General features: G+C 53.4%; 6 protein-coding genes across 6 annotated transcripts; 2 read left to right on the forward strand and 4 right to left on the reverse strand.

Moving 5' to 3' along the window:
- Positions 1-409: 409 nt before the first annotated feature.
- AYO21_11789 (hypothetical protein) lies at positions 410-1,897 on the reverse strand (the record flags this gene model as incomplete). The annotated part of the gene is made up of 1 exon (XM_022661672.1): positions 410-1,897. One exon carries the CDS (start codon positions 1,895-1,897, stop codon positions 410-412), a length of 1,488 nt encoding a protein of 495 aa, XP_022506021.1.
- Positions 1,898-2,988: 1,091 nt separating this feature from the next.
- Positions 2,989-4,904, forward strand: AYO21_11790 (hypothetical protein; the record flags this gene model as incomplete). The annotated part of the gene is made up of 2 exons (XM_022661673.1): positions 2,989-3,064; positions 3,115-4,904. 2 exons carry the CDS (start codon positions 2,989-2,991, stop codon positions 4,902-4,904), a joined length of 1,866 nt encoding a protein of 621 aa, XP_022506022.1.
- Positions 4,905-6,424: 1,520 nt separating this feature from the next.
- On the reverse strand, positions 6,425-8,438 carry AYO21_11791 (hypothetical protein; the record flags this gene model as incomplete). The annotated part of the gene is made up of 3 exons (XM_022661674.1): positions 6,425-8,142; positions 8,206-8,292; positions 8,345-8,438. 3 exons carry the CDS (start codon positions 8,436-8,438, stop codon positions 6,425-6,427), a joined length of 1,899 nt encoding a protein of 632 aa, XP_022506023.1.
- Positions 8,439-10,464: 2,026 nt separating this feature from the next.
- AYO21_11792 (hypothetical protein) lies at positions 10,465-11,214 on the reverse strand (the record flags this gene model as incomplete). The annotated part of the gene is made up of 1 exon (XM_022661675.1): positions 10,465-11,214. One exon carries the CDS (start codon positions 11,212-11,214, stop codon positions 10,465-10,467), a length of 750 nt encoding a protein of 249 aa, XP_022506024.1.
- A 1,546-nt stretch (positions 11,215-12,760) lies between these two features.
- Positions 12,761-15,096, forward strand: AYO21_11793 (hypothetical protein; the record flags this gene model as incomplete). Its single annotated transcript, XM_022661676.1, has 2 exons — positions 12,761-14,711; positions 14,768-15,096. 2 exons carry the CDS (start codon positions 12,761-12,763, stop codon positions 15,094-15,096), a joined length of 2,280 nt encoding a protein of 759 aa, XP_022506025.1.
- Positions 15,097-17,511: 2,415 nt separating this feature from the next.
- AYO21_11794 (hypothetical protein) lies at positions 17,512-18,192 on the reverse strand (the record flags this gene model as incomplete). The annotated part of the gene is made up of 2 exons (XM_022661677.1): positions 17,512-17,617; positions 17,687-18,192. 2 exons carry the CDS (start codon positions 18,190-18,192, stop codon positions 17,512-17,514), a joined length of 612 nt encoding a protein of 203 aa, XP_022506026.1.
- Positions 18,193-19,663: the final 1,471 nt, after the last annotated feature.

The raw sequence follows: 19,663 nt of genomic DNA on the forward strand, positions 1-19,663 counted from the left end.
TGAGAATTATGAATCCAAAGTTAAGATGAGCGGTGGGCTGACAAGCCCTAACTGATATAGGTTTAGTGCGGTCACATGCTGATGACGTATGCTTGCTCCAGTGCCTCGGCCTTGGCCACAGTAGTACTCCTCCCGCGGAACACATAGATAGATTTCCTTGATCGTACACTTCAGTCAATTATTCTCGAGTCCTACATGTAGGTTATGACTTGCTTTTGCCCTACCGGAGGGACCGACTCAACCATGAACGAGGACCGCGTGAGAAAGACAAGAAGTCACAGGAAGCCACTCCTCGCCCGGAACGGGTGAGAGAGAGAGTGTTCCCTTTGTCCACTAAGCGTTGAGTCTTAGTTAGGATGGACTTCAAATAGAATAATCACATTGCATTCATTCGCCAATAATCAGTGCCCTAGGACTTCTCAGGTTTCCCCACCAGCTCAACCCGTCCTCCGAGAACTCGGGCAGAACATCCGACCACGTCTGACGAAGATTCCCGCTCGTCGTCCAGCCAAGGATACTCATGGACCAGCTTCCTCGAGCCGCCGGCTGCATACTCAAACCTGCTGAGCTCGAGAGCCGGCCGCTGCCTCCCGGTGCTTGTTTCACGGCCCACGACGCTGACGAACGCGAAGCGACGTTCTTCGGGTGGGAGCACGGAAGCCGGGTGCGGTTGCGGCGAATCCTCTGTGCAGGAGACCAGGTGTTCACCCTCCTCTATCGAAATCACTTTGGCGACCACACGGTCAGGCGCGACGAATGCCCACGAGTCTTCTTGCTTTGGGGCCTGGCGTATCAGCCGTAGCGCCGCTCGTCTCAGTGACGGATCTCGGCACTTGGTCGCACAGAAGTACAACGGTGGAATGAGTCCAGGCTCCAAGCTCAACAACAGCGAGTGAACCTTCGTGGAATCTGCGGCCTGTCGGAGGCAAAACATGGCGTGCTCGACGATTTCGGCAAAGTGGCCCATGTATTCGTCAAAGGCCATCTGGTGAGGGCTGAGGCATGCTCCCACAGATATGTAGCAGACTGCCCAATACGTCAGCAGATACGAGTGTATCAGGACGCTCTCCAATTCCAGTGTTGTCTGACTCCTTTGAGCAGTAAAAGAGGACTTCCACTGCTGCAGGTCATCTAACAATGACAGTCGCTGGGACAGGAAAAACATCTTCTGCGGCTCACTCTCTTCAACATGAGGCAAAAAATCCGCATGTCTGATGACTTCGTAAGACTGGTTCATCAGGCGATCAAATTGGAATCTTGCCTCGAGCAAAGAAGACGTAGATGACCTTGTCTTGAAGATCTCGCCAGCGCTGTTACTGGCACCCTGGTGACGGGATAGATCGCTTCCCAAAGTAGCAATCACAACGGCCTTTTTCAACACGTACGATGCGACCAGTTGGTGAACAGTTTGACTTGCGGGCGAGCTGGGTCGGGTATCGAGTAGCCTCAGATTGTCGGTAAGGATTCTAGAGCATCGTTTCATCAAGTCGTTTGCAATCTCGACGTTTCGATGATGATATTCCACGGATGCGAATAGGATGTAGCTCAACGCGACAACAGAGTCATCGAGATGCCCACGCTCGGCCAGTCGTCGAACGCTCACAATCGCTTTGTGATAGTATCTCAATGCTTGCAAATGCTTTCGATTGGTGATGCTGGTCAATGCCGCGGGGTCGGATGCGGAAATAGGCGACACGTATGGAACGTGCTCAGCCAAGGAGCTGAGGCACACAACGGTGTCCCAGACAAAGCCATATGTCTGGGCAAGTTGGGGGATATGCTGTTGCCAAAAGGTAGCCTCAACGGTTCCCGCAAATGCAGGAGCTGCGCCATACATGAAGTAGTGCCACGCACGACGTTCGTCCTCCGCGTGGTGAGGAGCGAGAAGAGAAACCATCTGCTGTGGACTGGGACTGCTCGACTGGCTGACCGGCCTATTCTGAACAAAGCGAATCTCTCGAACAACGGGGCCTTCGCATTTGCGGCCTGTTTGGGTGCACCTCCGACAAAATGGGGTCGTTTCGTCACATTTTACCCTCCGTACCTTGCAGGTCAAGCAGCCGTTTTTGGACTTCTCGTGGCCAGCGCGTCGTCGGTGCATGTCGCTGCTAGTGTCGAGTTTTCATTGGCTGAGAAAGTAGTCCTGCATGAGCCCGACTGATCGATCAGGGAAACAGGGCCAACGTAGTGCTGTTGCCAGACCGATTAAACGGCGGATGGAAGCAGGGGCGTCTGAACATACCAACCCATTCCCCGTTTCAGGCCTCAGTGGCTTCTCTCAGACGGGGCGTCCCAGATAGTCCGAGAGTCATTCATTCCAATGTCCAAATGTCCAGTACATGACTTGATCTCAGCAGAAAGAATGAGATGAGAAACGTGGTAGAACCAGGAATTATCACTTGTATCCACAGCCTTATCGAATCCCCATCCATCATTGGTCAGCTCGTTTACTCGAGCGTTTTTGGATTAGTCTCTTGGCAAGTCGGACAAGTTGCCTATCTCAGCCCCACAGGGCAAGTAAGCCGACCTGGACACGCTGCAAGCTGGGTGCGGCACTCCGGACTGAGTGACGAGGTGTTAAAGCACGCACGAATGAAGGCGATATCTATCAGTTTTCCCTGTCCGATGCTCTCAGATACCCTCTCTGCTGGCTGGCCAACACATGTGGCGGGTATTGAGAGCCGGGAGACCTCGCCGCCTTTCAGCTGTGCCAGGGTTGCAAACCGGTTTTCCTCGTCTGCGGGTGCGGGGGAGCTTCGGACAAAATGTGTCAATGAGAGGCTGGCAAAACCCAAAGTTTGACCTTCAACGACCACAACCCAGCTGAGGTCGCTCCTCGCCGTAGCGCACCGTCGATTGCCTACTTTCTTCTTCTTCTCTTCTACCTTTTCTCTTGTGTTCCAGAGGACGGGAGCTCGACAGTTACAGATTGATCAACAAGTAACGCCAAGGAATCCCCTCGAACGCGCCATAGGATCCCAACACATCATGGTCAAATGGGGGACGCTTCTCTTCGGAGCTCGCGAAAGAGAATCGCCATATCACCACAGTGAAACGAGGAGATGTAAGTTGGGCCCCAACCCTGTGTCACGACCGGAAACTTATCTGGCGCAGTGCTTCCCGCCAACAGCTCCGACCTGCCTCCCTCAGGCTTGCCGGCCAAAGAAGTCACCAAAGTCGCCCTCCGATTAAAGTACCAGATCGAGGCAGTCATTCCTATCGAGCTTCCCGAAGAGAAGATTGTCGCTGCCAACAGCCCCGTTATAACTCCGAAGGTGGTGCAGACAGCCAAAGAAGCGGGCGGGACTGAGTACGCTGGATGCGTGGTGTACTGCCTGCTTGTGTGCAAGAGATGGTTCACTAGACAAGCCAATCTGGAGCTCTGGGATGCAGACCTGCACCATGTCCGTGCTGTGGCTTGTGAGATGATCGCCAAACGCATCATCGAGAACGAGGAGGACCAAGAATACCTGATGCAGGAGATTCTCCTCAAGCGCTACTCGGTCATCCGCAAAGACGAGGAGACACCCCCGGCAAATGTCATCGAGAGGGCAGTCGACCTGCACTGCCTGATCGTCATTGGTTCTTCTGGCTACCAAAAGTGCATCAAGTACCTCTGGAGGGGTTGGATTCATCAAGACGACAAAGACCCGGGCAGATTTGTTTTCTACAATGACCGCGACAATACAAATTATTGGGTCCATCTGAACCCCGACCGCATGCGCACGCCCTTGTATCAGAACGCCCTTCAGATCACCATCTCGGTCCTCTATCTTGCCTTGTATACTGGGGCGGTCAATACCGTGAATGAAGATGGCGACCTTGACATCGTCGAGGGTATTCTCTACATGATGACATTGGGCTTCATCTGCGACGAAATCGGCAAATTTTGGAAAGTTGGCATTTGGTATTTCGGTTTTTGGAACGCCTTCAACAACTGCCTCTACGCCCTGCTCACAGCCTCGTTCATTATCCGCATGACCGCTCTCGGCCACTCCCCCGACGAGCATGACGACAAGCGGCGCGAACTCAACAGATTGGGTTACCACATATTCTGTGTTGCTGCACCCATGTTCTGGGCCCGTCTCCTCCTGTATCTGGACACGTTCCGCTTCTTCGGCGCAATGCTGGTCGTTTTGAAAGTCATGATGCGTGAATCCCTCATCTTCTTTGCCCTTCTCCTGGTCGTTTGCGTGGGTTTTCTCCAGGCCTTTATTGGTCTGAACCAAGTTGAGGGAAACAGCAGTATCACCAGCTTCGTCATCACCGCCATGGCCAATTCGGTCATGCAGTCGCCTGATTTCGAAGGCTTTGACAACTATGCCCATCCCTTCGGCCTCATTCTATATTACATCTTCACATTCGTCGTCATGGTTATCCTGCTCAATATCCTCATCGCATTATACAACAGTGCGTACGAAGACATCACCGAAAATGCGATCGATGAGTACATGGCCATGTTTGCACAAAAGACACTGCAATTCGTACGTGCGCCCGACGAGAATGTCTTCATCGCGCCATTCAACTTGATCGAGTTGCTTTTCTTGATCATCCCGTTTGAATGGTGGATGGATCCGCATCGCTATGAGCGATTGAACAACTACGTCATGGGCGTCATCTATTCGCCTCTGTTACTCATCACCGCTGGTCTGGAGTCTCTGGATGCCCGCACAGTGCAAAGCAACAGAAGTCGAGGAGAAGAAGATGACGACACGGTGGAAGAGTGGGAGGAAATGCCGCACGACCTGAACTTTGGAATGGAGGGGTGGGACACAAAGGTTCAGTCCACAAGACCGGTGGTCGAGGTTGACGCCGATGTCGTCGAGATAAGACAGCTGAAGGAGCAGGTTGATGAACTGCAGCGGATGGTGAGGGCGTTGAGTGTCGCAAAGGACGAACGCTGAACGCTGAACCCCGGTGTGTGTGCACCATGCTGAGGGCCTGACGGAGCTTGGAATTTGATCCGTGGTGCACTTTGTTACCAGATGTTTAACCCAGCTATTCATGAAGTTTTTAATGTCTATTCGTGTCGAACCTACTAGTTACCGAGCATAATTCTCCTTGTGACAGCCCAGATATCAAAGAGAACGCGATGTTGTGCTGGGATGCTAGCCAAGATGGCAAATTGGCCCAGACTGAAGGCCATCCATCTGCGGACTTTTGATGGCGGAGTGTCCGCCAGCCACCGCCTACCGCTCGCTTCCTTGAGGGAAACGGTTCACGTGCAGGCAGGATATCATCACAGATTTGTACCCAAAAAAATATTATCGAGATCCGCAATACACCCGTCAAATGTGTATGGTGGTGGGTGTCTCCTTTGTTTTGAGTTTTTGACGTATCGTCTTTCTTAGTAGTGGGAAGGGGGGGGGGGTTTCTGTCTGTTTGTAGTTACGAGGCTGCGGGGCCGAACGGGTGACCCCCGCACCCGCAAAGTCCACGCAGACAGACAGATGAACAACCCGGCCCAACCCAATTCAGGCGGCCCCTACTCTACTGACTGACTGGTAGCGGCCTGTCGCCCTGCTCGTGACCGCCGACAAGACCATACGGAACTTGTATCTTTGCTTACTGTCTATACGAGTGTCCTATGCACCAAATCTCTTCCAATCTCACATTTGTTCCGCCTCACCCTCCTCCCGTCTTCCCCTACCAAATACCGCACCCTGTTACCCTGGCGTCACATCTCCTTCGGCGTGGTCCGGGGGAAGGACCCTCCAGTTGCTCGCGAGACCTTGCGCCAGTCGCTCTGCAAATGCTGCGTGCGTACCAACCAAGACACACAATGCCGTACCGTGTCCTTTGCTTTGCACGGTTGTAACATCTCTAGCCTTTTCACCGAGCAAAGACCAAGCAAGCTGGGCCTGCTGGTACACACATAACTTGAATGTACACCACTACGATACTCGATGTGGAAAAGAAGAGTGACACTGTCGGGGATACTGGGATGATTTGTCCCACTGCTAGCCACCAGGGAAGTTCTTGTATGTCTGCATGACGGTGCTCATGCACGCTATAGGATCGGCGTATTAGTCTCACCCGAAACACTTCCTTTCCAAAAGTAATGCATCGCCAAGTCCTTCGTGAGGCCTCCATGCCTTTTGGAGAGGCTTCAGATTGGTCCATCTGATCCCTTCCACTAAGAGGTGAACTGCCAAAAGACCCGGGAATTCCCCCAAAACTCCTCGCTCGATATACTGACGCCAGGGCGCCAAACGTCCGACGACAACCACGTTTCGTTGCATCCTGGAGTTCCTTCTTCACTTCCTCTTCATCGACGGTGTCTTTGTTGCCTTTGAATCCCTTGATCGGAGCTTTCTCAAGGAAGCTGGCAAGGACACAAGAATCGTTCCATCCTCGTAACGGGCTACAACGGGGACATGTTGTGCATACAGCAACAGTTCCGGACAACGTACTCATGACCCTCTCATTGTCTCTGACCCTGAAAAATGTTATCCCGCACCTTCTGTGTAGGCTTAATGCGTCTCCTCGTTTGGCCATCTTCGAGTGAGTGGCGCGAATGCGCATCAGCCTGCACATTGGTGGGAACATCAACACGATCTTGCGGTGCCTTGCTCGTTGCTGTTGATGCGTGTCGTGCTCCCCGGCCTCGGCTATCAGGTGGCAACATCCTCCCCAATGTCGGCGTTCCAGATTGAGTTGGAGGTAGAACTTCCGATTCCTGCGCCCTCTGTGGATTTGTGACCGCCAGGCTATGGACCACCATCTCCCGGTACGCATCCAGTGCGGTGCAGAGTCCTTCCAGCCGTGCACCTACACCCCAGTCAAGAATATTTTGGATCGCTCGAGAAACCGCTCGTATGGCATTTGCGTCGTTGAGGAGATGGTTTGACAATGTTTCAACATGAAAGCTATGCAGCCCTCCTTCATCGGCTCTCAGCCAATGTACATTGATCCGAGCTAGCTCATGGTCCATCGTGACGGAGAAATACTGGGGCTCATGGTAATCGAATTCTTTCATTCCAAAACTGCGCTGTATTAAGTCGATTTTGCCAATTGTCGCAATAGCTCCAGCACCGGCGGCCTGGTTGGTTGCGATGTAGTGGGTTCCGCCTTTTGCCTGCGATTTAAACTCGACCTGTAGGAATGGAAATCGAACCTCACAGTCCGGGACGGCGTAGCTTTGGCCGAACTGGTCGTCGATGAGAAATGGAATCGTCTCGAGTTGGTCATCAGAGAAGGCTTCTTCGGAATATCCAAATACTAGATCGGGTTTTGGTCTAGGTAAGGGTAGCGGGACCGTTAGGGCAGCCGGCTTGAGCGGGACAGGGACGCAATCAGACCACAACTGGTTAGCACTCGATGCCAATTTGTCGTCGGGGAGCACATTCATGGCAGGAATGATACCTGGCGCGAAGGTCCGCGTGATATTAGCTTCAGTCTGGTTCTCAATCTTACGCGATGTTGCTACCAAGCTTTGAGCTGTTTTATCGTTCATTCCCGGAGATTTTCGTTCTGTGGATATGATCGTTCTTGCTCGCTTCATTAGCTCTGCCGGAGGATGGTCACGATTGATGTAAATATTTCGGCGACGCAAGCATTCTCGGTACTTTGAATCATGAACGTTTGCAGAGGGTCCCCCGGACTTTCTAGATGGGGTAGTCATGCGTTCAAAGGTATTGTTTGAGAAAGAAAAGACGGTCGTAGGTGGGGGGGCCATATTGTCCAATGCGGCAAGCTGGGGTTCGTCTTCTGTCGGCTCTCTGTGAAACCAGCTGGATCCATTCAACCAAGTCTCAATGAAGCTCTCTTTATCATACCCAGTCCTTGGGGCAGCGTGTTGCTCGAGCGCACGTGTAGGACGCTTCACGTTGCCGAGTTGTTCGTCTCCGGTAACCACATAAGGCTGTTGTTTAGCTATTTGGGTCAGTAACTTGATCCAACAAAGTAATGATGGCGACTGACTCCTCTTAGGTACTCCTGGTGCCGCGGGCGAAGCCGTAGGTTGGCCTCTGATCTTCTCTTTGGAACGATTGTCTTGCTTCGCTGCTGCTTTCTGCAAGTACCTCGTCTGCTCTCCTCTTGCGGCCCGTTTCTGGGTTGCAGATTGTTTCTCCTTTGGCCGCGGGCTCTTTAGGGAGGTCTTGGGGCTTGCACTTAGGGCTTGCTGGCAGTTCTGCTTGGCTGTAATGCAGTCAGTGACACAGTAACGACGCAATGAAGTGGATTGAAGGGCATGGAACCGACACTTCTCCTGTATTCTCTGGCTCTTCCGCTGGGGCTTGGTCACGTCTTCGCCCTCGTCTTTGTCTTGGGCAGCAGGCTGCTTTCTTCCTATGATCAGTCAGTCGGGTTGAATCGCAGACGATGAAGGGTGGTCCCTAACGGCTTGAACGACCAGGCTTGACCTGCTGGAGGCCAGGTTTGTCGTGGCCCTTTCGAGCTCCGTCTGTGTATCGCTTTGCAACACCTGCTGCCATACTGACCGGCGATGAATGATCCGTAGGACGTGCCTGGTATCTATAACCCACGCCGGAACTTGGAAAAGCTGTAAACTGAACCAGTGGAGTCGCAGAGGGCCAGATCTCTGAAGTCGAGGAGAGACATTGATCGGTTCAGTCGCAGTTAATGGAGGGCACGAACGGCTTGGCGGGCTCAAAACAGCCAAAAAATTACCAACACAACTGCACTTGATTTCCTCGACAACGACGATTCCTCGACCGCTGGGAAAGCTGGAATGTTGGGCCCAAGCGTCCTCCTGGAGACACTCGTTGCCGAGCCACCCTACCCGGCCAGGCATGCCGTTACTCGTTCAGTAGCTTAGCAATACCACCAGTAGTAGCCTTAGTCTATCTTCCGCTTCTCCCTCTCGCGTCACCGAAAGGACGTCGTTAGCAGTCTCTGTCACGCCATTCCAGACGGAGAATCCTGGTTCCGTCTTTGTATGACTGCATCAAGGGATGGAGGAAATCGAAGTAGCCTTTGAAACTTTGTCCCGAGTAATTATTGATCGCTCAAATTGCGCCTTGAATCTCCTACCCTCTTCTTCATTACGACGTCTTAACGCCCTGGCTCTTTTCAGCTGCCTTCTTCCGTGCCCGTGAGTCTTGTGCAACAGCGTACATGGTCTCTTCACGACTGAAGCTGCCATGATCGCTTCTGAATCTGCGTACCCTTCGATGGCGACCAGTGACATAACATCATCATCATCTCAATTCAATCTTCCTCGTAATTTTGGTGGCATAGGTCTTGCTTGGGTCGTCTCGTTCGAGTCTTCGGCGAGGTCGTTCGCATGGTCGTTCGCAGAGCAGTGGGACCGGATGTGGCAGTGAAGTTGTCATCTTGATCCTCACTGCTGTCGGACGTTTCGGCGAAGTAGTTCTCCGGTTCACTTTCAGGTGGTAGGCTAATGGTGATGTGTTCCTATACGACATGGCCTCGGTCTCGAACTGGATTCTCGAACGGAGAGCCAAGCCATTCTATAAGTGACCGCAGTGGAGAGGGTGTCGGCGTTTCGCCAAAGCGTCCCAAGAAGGAATTGTGCTCAAGGTCAAGGCTCCCAGGACCAAGTGACCACAGATAGCGTGCGCTTGTGTCTTCTAAACGTCGAAGTAATTCAAAGGTGAACAAACCCCGCGTCGCGTCGCGAAACCTTCCCCGTCCATAGCCTCGGCACCTTCGAATCTACGAATCTACCTGCGCAGCTCTACATGGGACTGAAGAACCCTCCCCTCCCCCCTGGAAGGCGGCGGGTTATAGCGTTCGAACGGCGTGTGGAGTTGGTCATGAGTGCTTCAATCTCAAGCCTTGCACGGCCGGGGATTTCCTTGGAATCCCAGGAATCCCCGTTGGAGTGAGATCTACGATAGCGGCAGTCGCTCCTTGATCCTCCAACAACCCTCGCTCCGTGTTGTACCATACATGAGTTGATCAACCCCTCGCCTGGAGCATTCGCTCACTGTGTTGCAATCAAGTCTCTATACTAAATGGCATAGTTATGAACTCACCTCCGAATACCGCAGATGATATTGGGCAGGGAACAATCGTACATGTCCAGTCCGTCTATCACGTGATGTAATGACAACGGACGCCCTTATTTCACGTGACTGATTTCGACCCTCGACGCAGCTTTGCCACCTTTTTTTCTCGACCAAATCAATCGTGTCGGGCAGTCTCGCTATTGCTGGCACTAACTCTAGGGAGGCTACGCGTCAGGTTTGGCGACTAGGATATAGGTTTTGCTACCGACGTGGTTACATGGCAGAAGCAACCAGGAGGAAATGTGGCGACAAGGCCAGGATGTAACATGATCATGCATTTCATTACATGGAAAATCATCAAAAGATTCGCTTTTATGGAGCTGACCATTACATTGTCTGATTTATCCTCAGGTATACCTAAATCCCATCCCTAGGACCTTTCCCCCTCGCTCTGCTGGTGCGTATCCAAGCAGCTAACCCAGCAGAGGGTCCCAACACCCCACGTACCCGAGTCATCGTACCGTTGCTAGCTTCCGCCAGGCGACACTGAGGGTGTGGGTAGCCCCTGCTCCTGGCGTTCTTCGTAGCGAGTCATCCAGTTCGGTGGCATTGCCACCACGGGAGTTGACATGATGAACACAGTGTCAGTCTCCAGGTAGCACGATACCGGGTCGCCGCCCGAGCCGCGGTGTTCTGGCTCGGCATCTTCTGCCACAACGTCCTTCAGTTCCGTCGCGCCGGCATCTTTCACTCGCTCGGGAAGCCATTTGACTTCGGAAGAGTTAACCCGCGTCATTGTGTGGATTATCAATACTGAGTGGATGGGAATCCGTTTCTTCACATTCACAACCGCTTCGACGGACTCGATGGAGACCACGTCGAGATGAGACGAGAGAACCAGGTTCGCTGCATCCGAGGTACAACTGGAGGAAGAAGCTCCCTCGTAGAACCATGCCACCAGCAAGAATATCGTATCTTTGTTGGGACCTCCTCTTGATCTTATCGATGGCAGCACTCTGATCTCAAGGACTAGAGCGTTCGCCTGCTGCAGCTCTTCATGCTCATCGAGATAATAGACCACAACTTGGTCATCCACACAGATCCCCGTCGTCGATTGGCTTAGCGTATTCAAGTTTTCCCAAGCGGGGAGGCCGCGCCTTGCACCCACTACCCGGAACGTTTCGGAGTCCTTCCGAGGATGGGTCTTGATCTTGTAGGAAGGGATTTCCGGCTCCAGGAGCCGTCGGCGGGTGGGGATGGATCTTGGAGAGGGCATAATTGGAACACGCTAGGTTCACTAAAGTGCTTATCAGTATACATCGTCTCCACATGGAAGTGTCGGGGCAGGCTACCGTCGAAGGAAACAGAGGGTGTCTAAGCCAACTACGGCCTAGAAAAGAAGGAGATCTGGAGATGCGTTGTGGATTGATGAATGGGTCTCCTGAAGCGACGGGGCAGCATCGACACAACCGCAAAACCGGTTTTCTGATTGGGCCAGTGACAGGGTTAGTGAGAAGCCGTTTCGAGGAAAGCCCAGGCAGACCTACCGGCGGACAAGCTAAACTGAAGCTTTCACCAAGCGTTGTCCACGAGTTGGGACTGAATAGTGCTAGAGTGTGGCACAAGAGGACCGGAAACCATTGGGACGACAGGAAGTTAGAGAATTGCACAAGAGAGCTTGAAAGGAGAGGAAGAACACAGAGAGACGAGAGGTGGCCGGTGACAGGAAGACGACCTGCGCAGGCTTCCCCGCAGATTTCGAGACTTAGTGTACAACTTGTCCTGAAGGGTGAAAGCGGTAACAAACACTGATAGCGAGAAAATTTAATCGGAAAATGTGCTTGGTAATTTGGCTAGTCCACTTTAGTCTCTAGCTTCGGGACGGACGACCAAGACATGAAATTGATTCGTCTCTGAAGCGCTACTAAAAGCATGCGCTACGCCTTTTCAGGAATATCCGTGTCTTCCCCTCGCGTCAAATGGCCTTAATTTTCCAAGGCGACCAACCCCTCCCTCCATCAACCTCCAGATATCATACTTTTGAATGCCCGAGGCACGATTACTATCTGCGCGAGCAAGCGCCGGCTGCTTCTGAGCATTCCCTCTTGAACCCCTTGAGTTGGCCGTCGCACAGTCACCCAGAACACCATCATTCTCAATTGATGGATTACAATGTCCGTCACACTCCCCAAGACCACCCCACAGATCCTGCCCCGTCTACTAGGACAGCAAAGAAGCCACAAAGACGCAGAGTACGATTCACTTCCGAATCTCAGGCCGGAATCACCACCCAACACAATGGGCAAGCCCAATCGCCCGTGCGCGTGGAACCGGAAGTGTCTCGTGTACAGCCTTTACAGCCACCAAATACACACACTGCGGACTTCTCGCCCCAGCCTTCAGAAGCCTTGAATGTCTTTACACAAAATGTGTCACGATGCCAGGCTGAAAGCTGCTGTATCCACTGTGCTCCTGAGGCGGTTGTTGTGTCGCCTAGAAACCCTGGCAACGCTAGAAGGCTGTATACCATTGTGCGCAACCATGCTGATCACACACAGCAGCCATATAGCAGTCCATTCGGATGTCCTGCCCAGCCACAACAGCCACATATAACAGCATCGGTGCATGCGATTCATGCATCGGTCCCCGTGGGTTTCGAACCTCCTGGTCAGACGCAACAAGCCGATTCTGGGGCACATGGGTATGCTGCTCGGAGCAGTGTGTCGTCCGCGATGATACCGCAACACACCCCTTGGGCTCAGCAGCCATGTGGCATGTCACGCGAATACGCAGGCCAGGCTCTGCAGGGTCAGTCACAAACAATGACACCCAGGTACACTGACCAATCTCAGCACTTGTACACTTCACCACCCGGACCGCCAAATATCAATCATGCACAGCAGCCACATGTCGTGCCACAAGGCAATCTCGATCATTCTCAGCAGTCGTATGATATGTCCACAGAAACCCGCGGTCGGCCGCAATATCACACCAGCGCTCAAGGAAGGTTCGTGGAAACCCGGCAGGCCGTCCCATCGACACCCACCCTCGGGACGCAATGGAGCACCGTGCAAACCAGCCAGCCTCAACAGACTTTTACGTCGGCGTCAGGCGTTTCGGGGAGCCACGGGGTATCTCTGCCAAACGACCACGTCCAATCTCCTGAAAGTCAAAGACCTCCAGACCTTCGGACTTGGCAAAGGAAACGCCCTGCCGAGGACCCCATCACCGCAGGAAGCGGAGGGCCCCCTGCTGCAAAGAGGCAGCAGCAAGGGTACATACCGCCGGAAGGATCCCAGCAGGCTCCTCGCACTGATCAGCGTCTGGCGATGTCATGCATGCGGGCCTTTCGGTCCCTGGACACAAAATTCCAAGACTTGCACCAAGCCTACTGCGACAAACGAGATCGAGACAAATGGGAACTATCCAAACGTGAACAGGAATTCAAAAGACGTCAGCCATCTATGAGAGGCGAGTATCAGCATGCCTTAGAGTCCGTCAGACAAGATCACGAAAAACAACGCAGGTATTGGAAGGTTGAGTTGCGCACAAATGAACAACGATGGAAAGGAATAGTCCAACAAGAGGACAAGATATGGAGATCCTCCTACGCGGAGCTGGACAAGATCTGGGATACCTGGGTGCAAGGCGATTTTCAAGACCTCGTCCGTCCTCAACTTGTGCAGTATATCCGTCATCTAGAATCCGCAGTCTCCCGCTTGGGCTCAAAACCCTCAGGTCACGTGCCATTACAGCGAGAGGCGCCTAGCCAACGACAACCCGCAGCTAGAACAACCACGACAGCATCACGGTCGCCACGGCCCCCTGATGCGGCACCGGTAATGCCCCTGCCAACGCGTTCCCCCAGCGCAGAATTTACAGTACCGCTCCCCGCACAACCCTCTGGCGCAGAGATGGCCATGCCGTCACCATCTAGCCCCTCCAGTATAGCATCGACAGTATCATCATCACCAACGTACTCTTCTACCCCGGCATCGACACCGCCTTCATCGCATATCCCTAGCATAGGACCGATAGGGCCGTCACCAGTATACGTTTCGAACAACATAGCACGAGCAATGCTCCCACCACCCCACCGCGATGTTGCATCCACAAGACCTCCATCAATGTATTCACCTGAGACAGCAATAGCAATGCCGCCACGATTATATCCTCTTAACACAACGTCTTCTGTACCACCTCTGGCACATCCTCCTATTTCCGCAGCAGCCATGCCACCACCAGCACCATACCCTGCTACGCAATCGACAATACCGCCCCTGCCATATCATCCAAGCCCAGCAATGTCTCCTCCGATGCGACCTTCTACCACAACAACAACGATGCCACCGCCGCCGCTCCCCACAAGACCAGCGATGGTGTCACCGCCACCACTTCCTAACATTGCATTGCCGCCGACACCACCTCCCGACCCTACAACTACATTGCTTGCGCCGCTGTGCCCAGATATAATCACGGCAATGCCACCATCTCCACCGCCCAACAGAACAGCCACGACACCGCCACCACTGCTCCCTGATATAGGACTTGCGAGGCCTTCATTGCCACATCCTAATAGAACAAGACCTCTGCCGTCACCACGCCATCCCAGCATTGTGACAGTAAAACCGCCTTCGCGATTCCCTCACCGCCCCGCCACGATCCCATCAGGTGCAGAATTTCGAGATGCAGAATTCCGGGGCGCAAAGACGATGCCAGCGCAGCCACGTTTCCACGAAGCAACTATGAACCCGCCAGGGCTATATTCTGACAGTGTACGAGCGTGTCAGGAGCCAGATTATTACAGGCCATCGACGATCCCTCCACAGCAGCACTCATACACGGCAATGACGATGTCATCAAAACCACAGCCCCCACGTACAATGGCGATGACGCCACAGACACAATCTGGCCCTCCGAGTGTTATTCCGCACAAGAGCCAATTTCGCAGACTTCAGGAGTCGAAACCGCGTCCTCCAAGCGCCATGGCGATGCCACCGCAGACACAACCCCGCATACTCACGGCAGTTCCGCTAAAAGGCCAACTCTGCGGACTACGGGAGGTGTCAACAGTCTCTCCGTCACCATCACCATCTCTCTCGCCGTCACTTTCTCCTCCGCCCAAACCACCACCGCGACGCCTCACGCTTCCCGCTGAGATGGAGATGGACATGGGCGCTGGCAATGGACAAATCGGAGGAAAGTGGAAGGGCAAAGCAAAAGATAAGGGTAAAGGAAAAGAAAGGGCAATGACACCGAGGGAGAATCTGGCGAGGGGGCCGAGGCGGCAGCTACCAGGCAACATGAATCTTGATGGTGATGACGATGACGACGACTCGTATCTCACGAGGATTACATGTGCTGGGTATTGATCATTCAGGGCCACCAGGGCGTCGTTGTGCTCTCTGGGCCGGGGGGCTTCTCTGAGTTTATTCACTTCAAAAGACTTGTTTGTTCGATTGGTTGTTTGGTTGATTGATATGCCTTGACGAATTTAATGACCGTGATGATTATGACGACTAGAGCGTGGACAATACAGAACTTACCTACCTACCTACCCCGATAATCTTGTTGTAATCTCATATTTAACGCTCGAATGACGAAGTACCAGCAGTGTAGTCCCATCCGATAGATGCCTGCCAGCCAGCCAAGTTCACAAACACCTCCGCAGGATGACTAATCTGCCCTCGCCGACAAGCACGGGAAATGAAGTTGTCCGTCTATAACTTTCATTCCACCAACGCCTGAAGGTTCTAGCTAGTCCAAGTAGACTTGCCATGTCAAAGCCTATCGAACGGTGTTACTTTCACAAAATTATATCATGGATTGCGGGAGGTGCAGGCAAAAGAAATTTCGGGGGATGATCTGGCCAATCAAAATCGGCATTGGGCTCAGGCTGTGCCTCGTCTTGGCAGCCAGACTTGGGCCTTGTGCTCGCCATCCATTTTGCTCGTGGTTGACGACGAGGATATACACTAAAGGCTCGACAATTTTGAACGACATACTCGGAGTGATCCGGCTGGCTGGGGATGCGATGCCGCATGCCATGTGCCGTGTGCCATATACCCAGCATCAAAGACACGGACAACGTGTCTTCTGACCAACCTGTGCGGAAGCCGAGTCCAGATTTCGTATGATTCCGATTCAAACCTGTGTATCTCTCTTCCTTCTCTGCTGATCGTGGTCACGTCATCGTTGATGGACTATTACTACTGACACCGTCGTGGTGAGTGATGTACTACTCAAGTAGAGTACAGTTCCTATGTCAAAAAGTCCGAGTTCCTTCCTTGGACAAAAATCACGTGTTTTAACACCCCCCCCCCCCGGGGGTTGTCATTGTCTCGCGTGATGGTTATTGGTCGGTGTGAGGGACTGGGATGGTCGAGTACGATTGCTGCGACGGCGACGGCGACTGTAACTACGAGTGAGATGGCATCGAGTCAGACCTGACCACAACTACGAGGTAGTGTAGTGGTAGAACGCCCAACGACTCTGATGGCATCGAGTCAGACGTGACATGGCCACAACTAGTAACGTGTGGGGCCCCGAGTCCAAAGGCGTCGAGTCAGATATTTACTGTACCTTAGGGTGATGGTCATTTTTGTGTGTTAGTTAGTAGGCAGCCTTCGACAGCGCGGGCGGCGAGTCAGACGTCCCTCACCGCACCGCACCATGCCGCACTACAATTACTCGTACAACCATGCCGTACTCATACGGTCGGCATCACGGATATTCAATGATCACCCCAATGACGAGTTCAGTGGAAAGGGGAGAGCACCGAGCTCTATAAGTCCGGCTTGACTTGACTCGGGCCCGTAAACCGTATATAGCCCCTCGGCGGGCAACCCATCCCCTATTTTGCTGCTTGTTATCCGTTGTCCCCTTATCAGGCACTGCCAGTGCGGAGCGGAGGCCACAATTACTGTCGTGGTACATGGCACCTCGTAGTCACGGCCCACAAAACGTTCATTCATTCATGCAACTCTCGGCAGCCTCGCTTCTTCTGCGGACGAGGCTGGAGTGGCTGAGAGGTGAGGCTGAGGTTTACCCCGCACCTTGCATGAGGGGTTTCAAACTGTGCACTCACCACGGGATACAGGTAACAGACAAACAGGAAGACCACCAGCGGTATTCTACCGTAGATAAATGGTTCGTTGAGTATATAATTGAATAACTGAGTGATTGAACGATTGTCTGACCCGACCGACTGCCTGACTGCCTGACTGTTTGACTGAGTGAATGACTGACTACCTGACAGGCGACTGTATGCGGCGGCGAAATCCCAAACCCAACCGCAGCCGAAGCCGCAGCCGCAGCCGCAGCCGCAACGACGTCAGGCTCAAAGGTCGTCCGTGAACGACATTGACAGTGTGTTATTGCAGCCCAGCACGGTCCTACCCTTCTCCTATGTCCTTGTTCCCATCATTTTCCATGGCTTGAGCGAAGAGACGGTTCTCTGCAACTCCGACGCCCCGACGTTACCGGTACGCCTGCATCCGGACCTGGACCTTGTCCCGCTCCTCCCGTTCCCAATTTCAATACTTTTGTGTGTTTCTTGACGGTAGATCCCACGCTACATCGCTTGCTTCTCCACAATCTTGGAGAGCTTCGGCTTGATCAGATGGAGTCCACGCAGGCGGTGGACAAATCGTTTCTTCTCCGTCATCGCCATCGGCAGTCTGTCGGTCAAGACGGGACGTGTTAGCGCTCACTTCATCGGACACAAGAACATAATGGTCGATACTCACGCTCCCTCGATCTCAAACTCCTCTTTGGGCCGGTGCTTGGGCGCCTCGTCCTCGCACCACATGTAATACTCGACGGCCTCGTCCCACTGCCGCTGGCTGTCCTCCAGAGGCTGATGGGACAGACGCAGCGAGAATCCCGAGAGAACGCCCAAGCCCTCGGGCACAAGCTGGTAGCGTCTCAGGTAGGCCCAGACGTACAGGCGGCGGAGCTGGTGCTCGTCGTCGTTGGGCGCCATGGCGTACCAGATCATGGCGTGGATCATGCCCAGGGCGGTGCCGACGGACCGCAACATCTCGTAATGCATGGCCTGCTCGATGCTCATGCCCTGGAACCGGGCCTGGATGCGGCGACGTGCTCCAGTCAAGAGGAGGTCGAGTCTCTTGTTGTGAGCGGCCAAAAACCTGATGTACAGATCGTCGTCCTCGGTGCTTCCGTCGTAGAACTGGCGGATCCGCGTGATTTCCTGGTGGAGAGTCTCTCGCTCCTTGTCGATGTTGGAATCCATGTTGGTGCTGGTGGGCAATGACAACGGCAGGTATGTGATAAGGCTGATGACCACGACGGACGAGACAAGAACCACGCCACGCCAGTCGATGGTAGGGATGGAAAGGGGCCTGGAAGATGGGCTGGCAACGGGGAAGTGAAGGAGCGGCAATTGACGGGGGCGATGAGTGATGGGTGCTCCGAATGAAGGGCAGGATCCTCAGATGCCCTTGGGCACATGGAATGCGTACTGAGATTGATGCTGAACCCTGACTTTCATCTTCCCCTCTCTCTTCCCGTCTCCGATGCCCTGTTCTGGGTTTTCAGGGCCCTTTTTTCCTGTCACCTCTCAATAGTCTCAAGCCCTCGCATCCCTTGCATCAAGCCACCATTCGCAAAATGCAGCTGGAGGCCATCGGTTCAAATGCCATGGGATGGAAGGATTGACGTACTGTACGTACATGCTGCAGGACACGAATCCCGCGGATTGGCCGCCCGAGCCTTTTCAGTTGCATGACATGGCATGAGAAGAAGGAAGGGCGGGTGCGGACACCTTGGATTCCCAAGCACAGACCACCATGAGGCCCCCATCCAAAGTCTGTACTGTGCTGGAATGCGGAGCCCCATGCAAGTCAACAGGGTCGATGATCCCCGGGCAACGCGAGCTCTGTCCATCAGGAAGCAAAGTGGTCGGCGATCAAATACGAGCTGGCTTGCTGGGTCTGTTTTTTTTTTGTTTTGTGGAGGCACACTTCCTGTTGAATCAAGGCTGTGTTCGGGCTTTCTGGCTGCTAGCAGCAAAAGCGAAAAAGAAAAACAAGAGAGGTTGAGAAAAGAGGTCATAGCGTGAGTTCAGCGAGCAGAGCCCAGTCAATGCCTGTCTGTCTTCTGCCCGCCAGCCAGTAAATTTGGCCCCCCCAGAGATCTGGCAGCCCCCCCATCAGATTGCCAGTGTTGGGCCAGCCGACCGAACGACCAACAGATCGTCCTCTCCATTTGGGAGAGACAAGCGAACTCGCGCATCCCAATCTGGCTCTCAGGTGACAAGGATTGTCTGTATTACCAGCGCTGTTAGTAGTATGGCGTCGAATAATAAGTCGGTGTCGAGCCCGAAGGGGGTGGGAGATCCACCTGCTGGGGGGAGCAGGAAGAGAAAGAGAGTTTTGGGAAAAAATCCCATTTCAAATGACAGAGATTTCAAGAGTCATTTTATTGATTGTTGGTGCTTGGCGCTGGATCTCACGCATGCATGACATGGGTCCGAAGGGGGCCCCGTGATTAAGGGTCCCTTGCAGCAACGCTGGGGGTTGGAAGCGAGTAACATTGCTTGGATCAACATCTGATTGACCTCAGGAGAGACCCGAGACACACACAGAAAGAGAGAGACAGAGAGAGAGGCACACACACACACACACACACACACACACACACACACACACACACACACCAACGACACCTACCGAGAGCTGAGACTGCCAAGGCACTACGAAGGG

This window comes from Fonsecaea monophora (assembly GCF_001642475.1).
Source record: "Fonsecaea monophora strain CBS 269.37 chromosome Unknown Scaff183, whole genome shotgun sequence".
Classification (NCBI taxonomy): Eukaryota; Fungi; Ascomycota; class Eurotiomycetes; order Chaetothyriales; family Herpotrichiellaceae; genus Fonsecaea; species Fonsecaea monophora.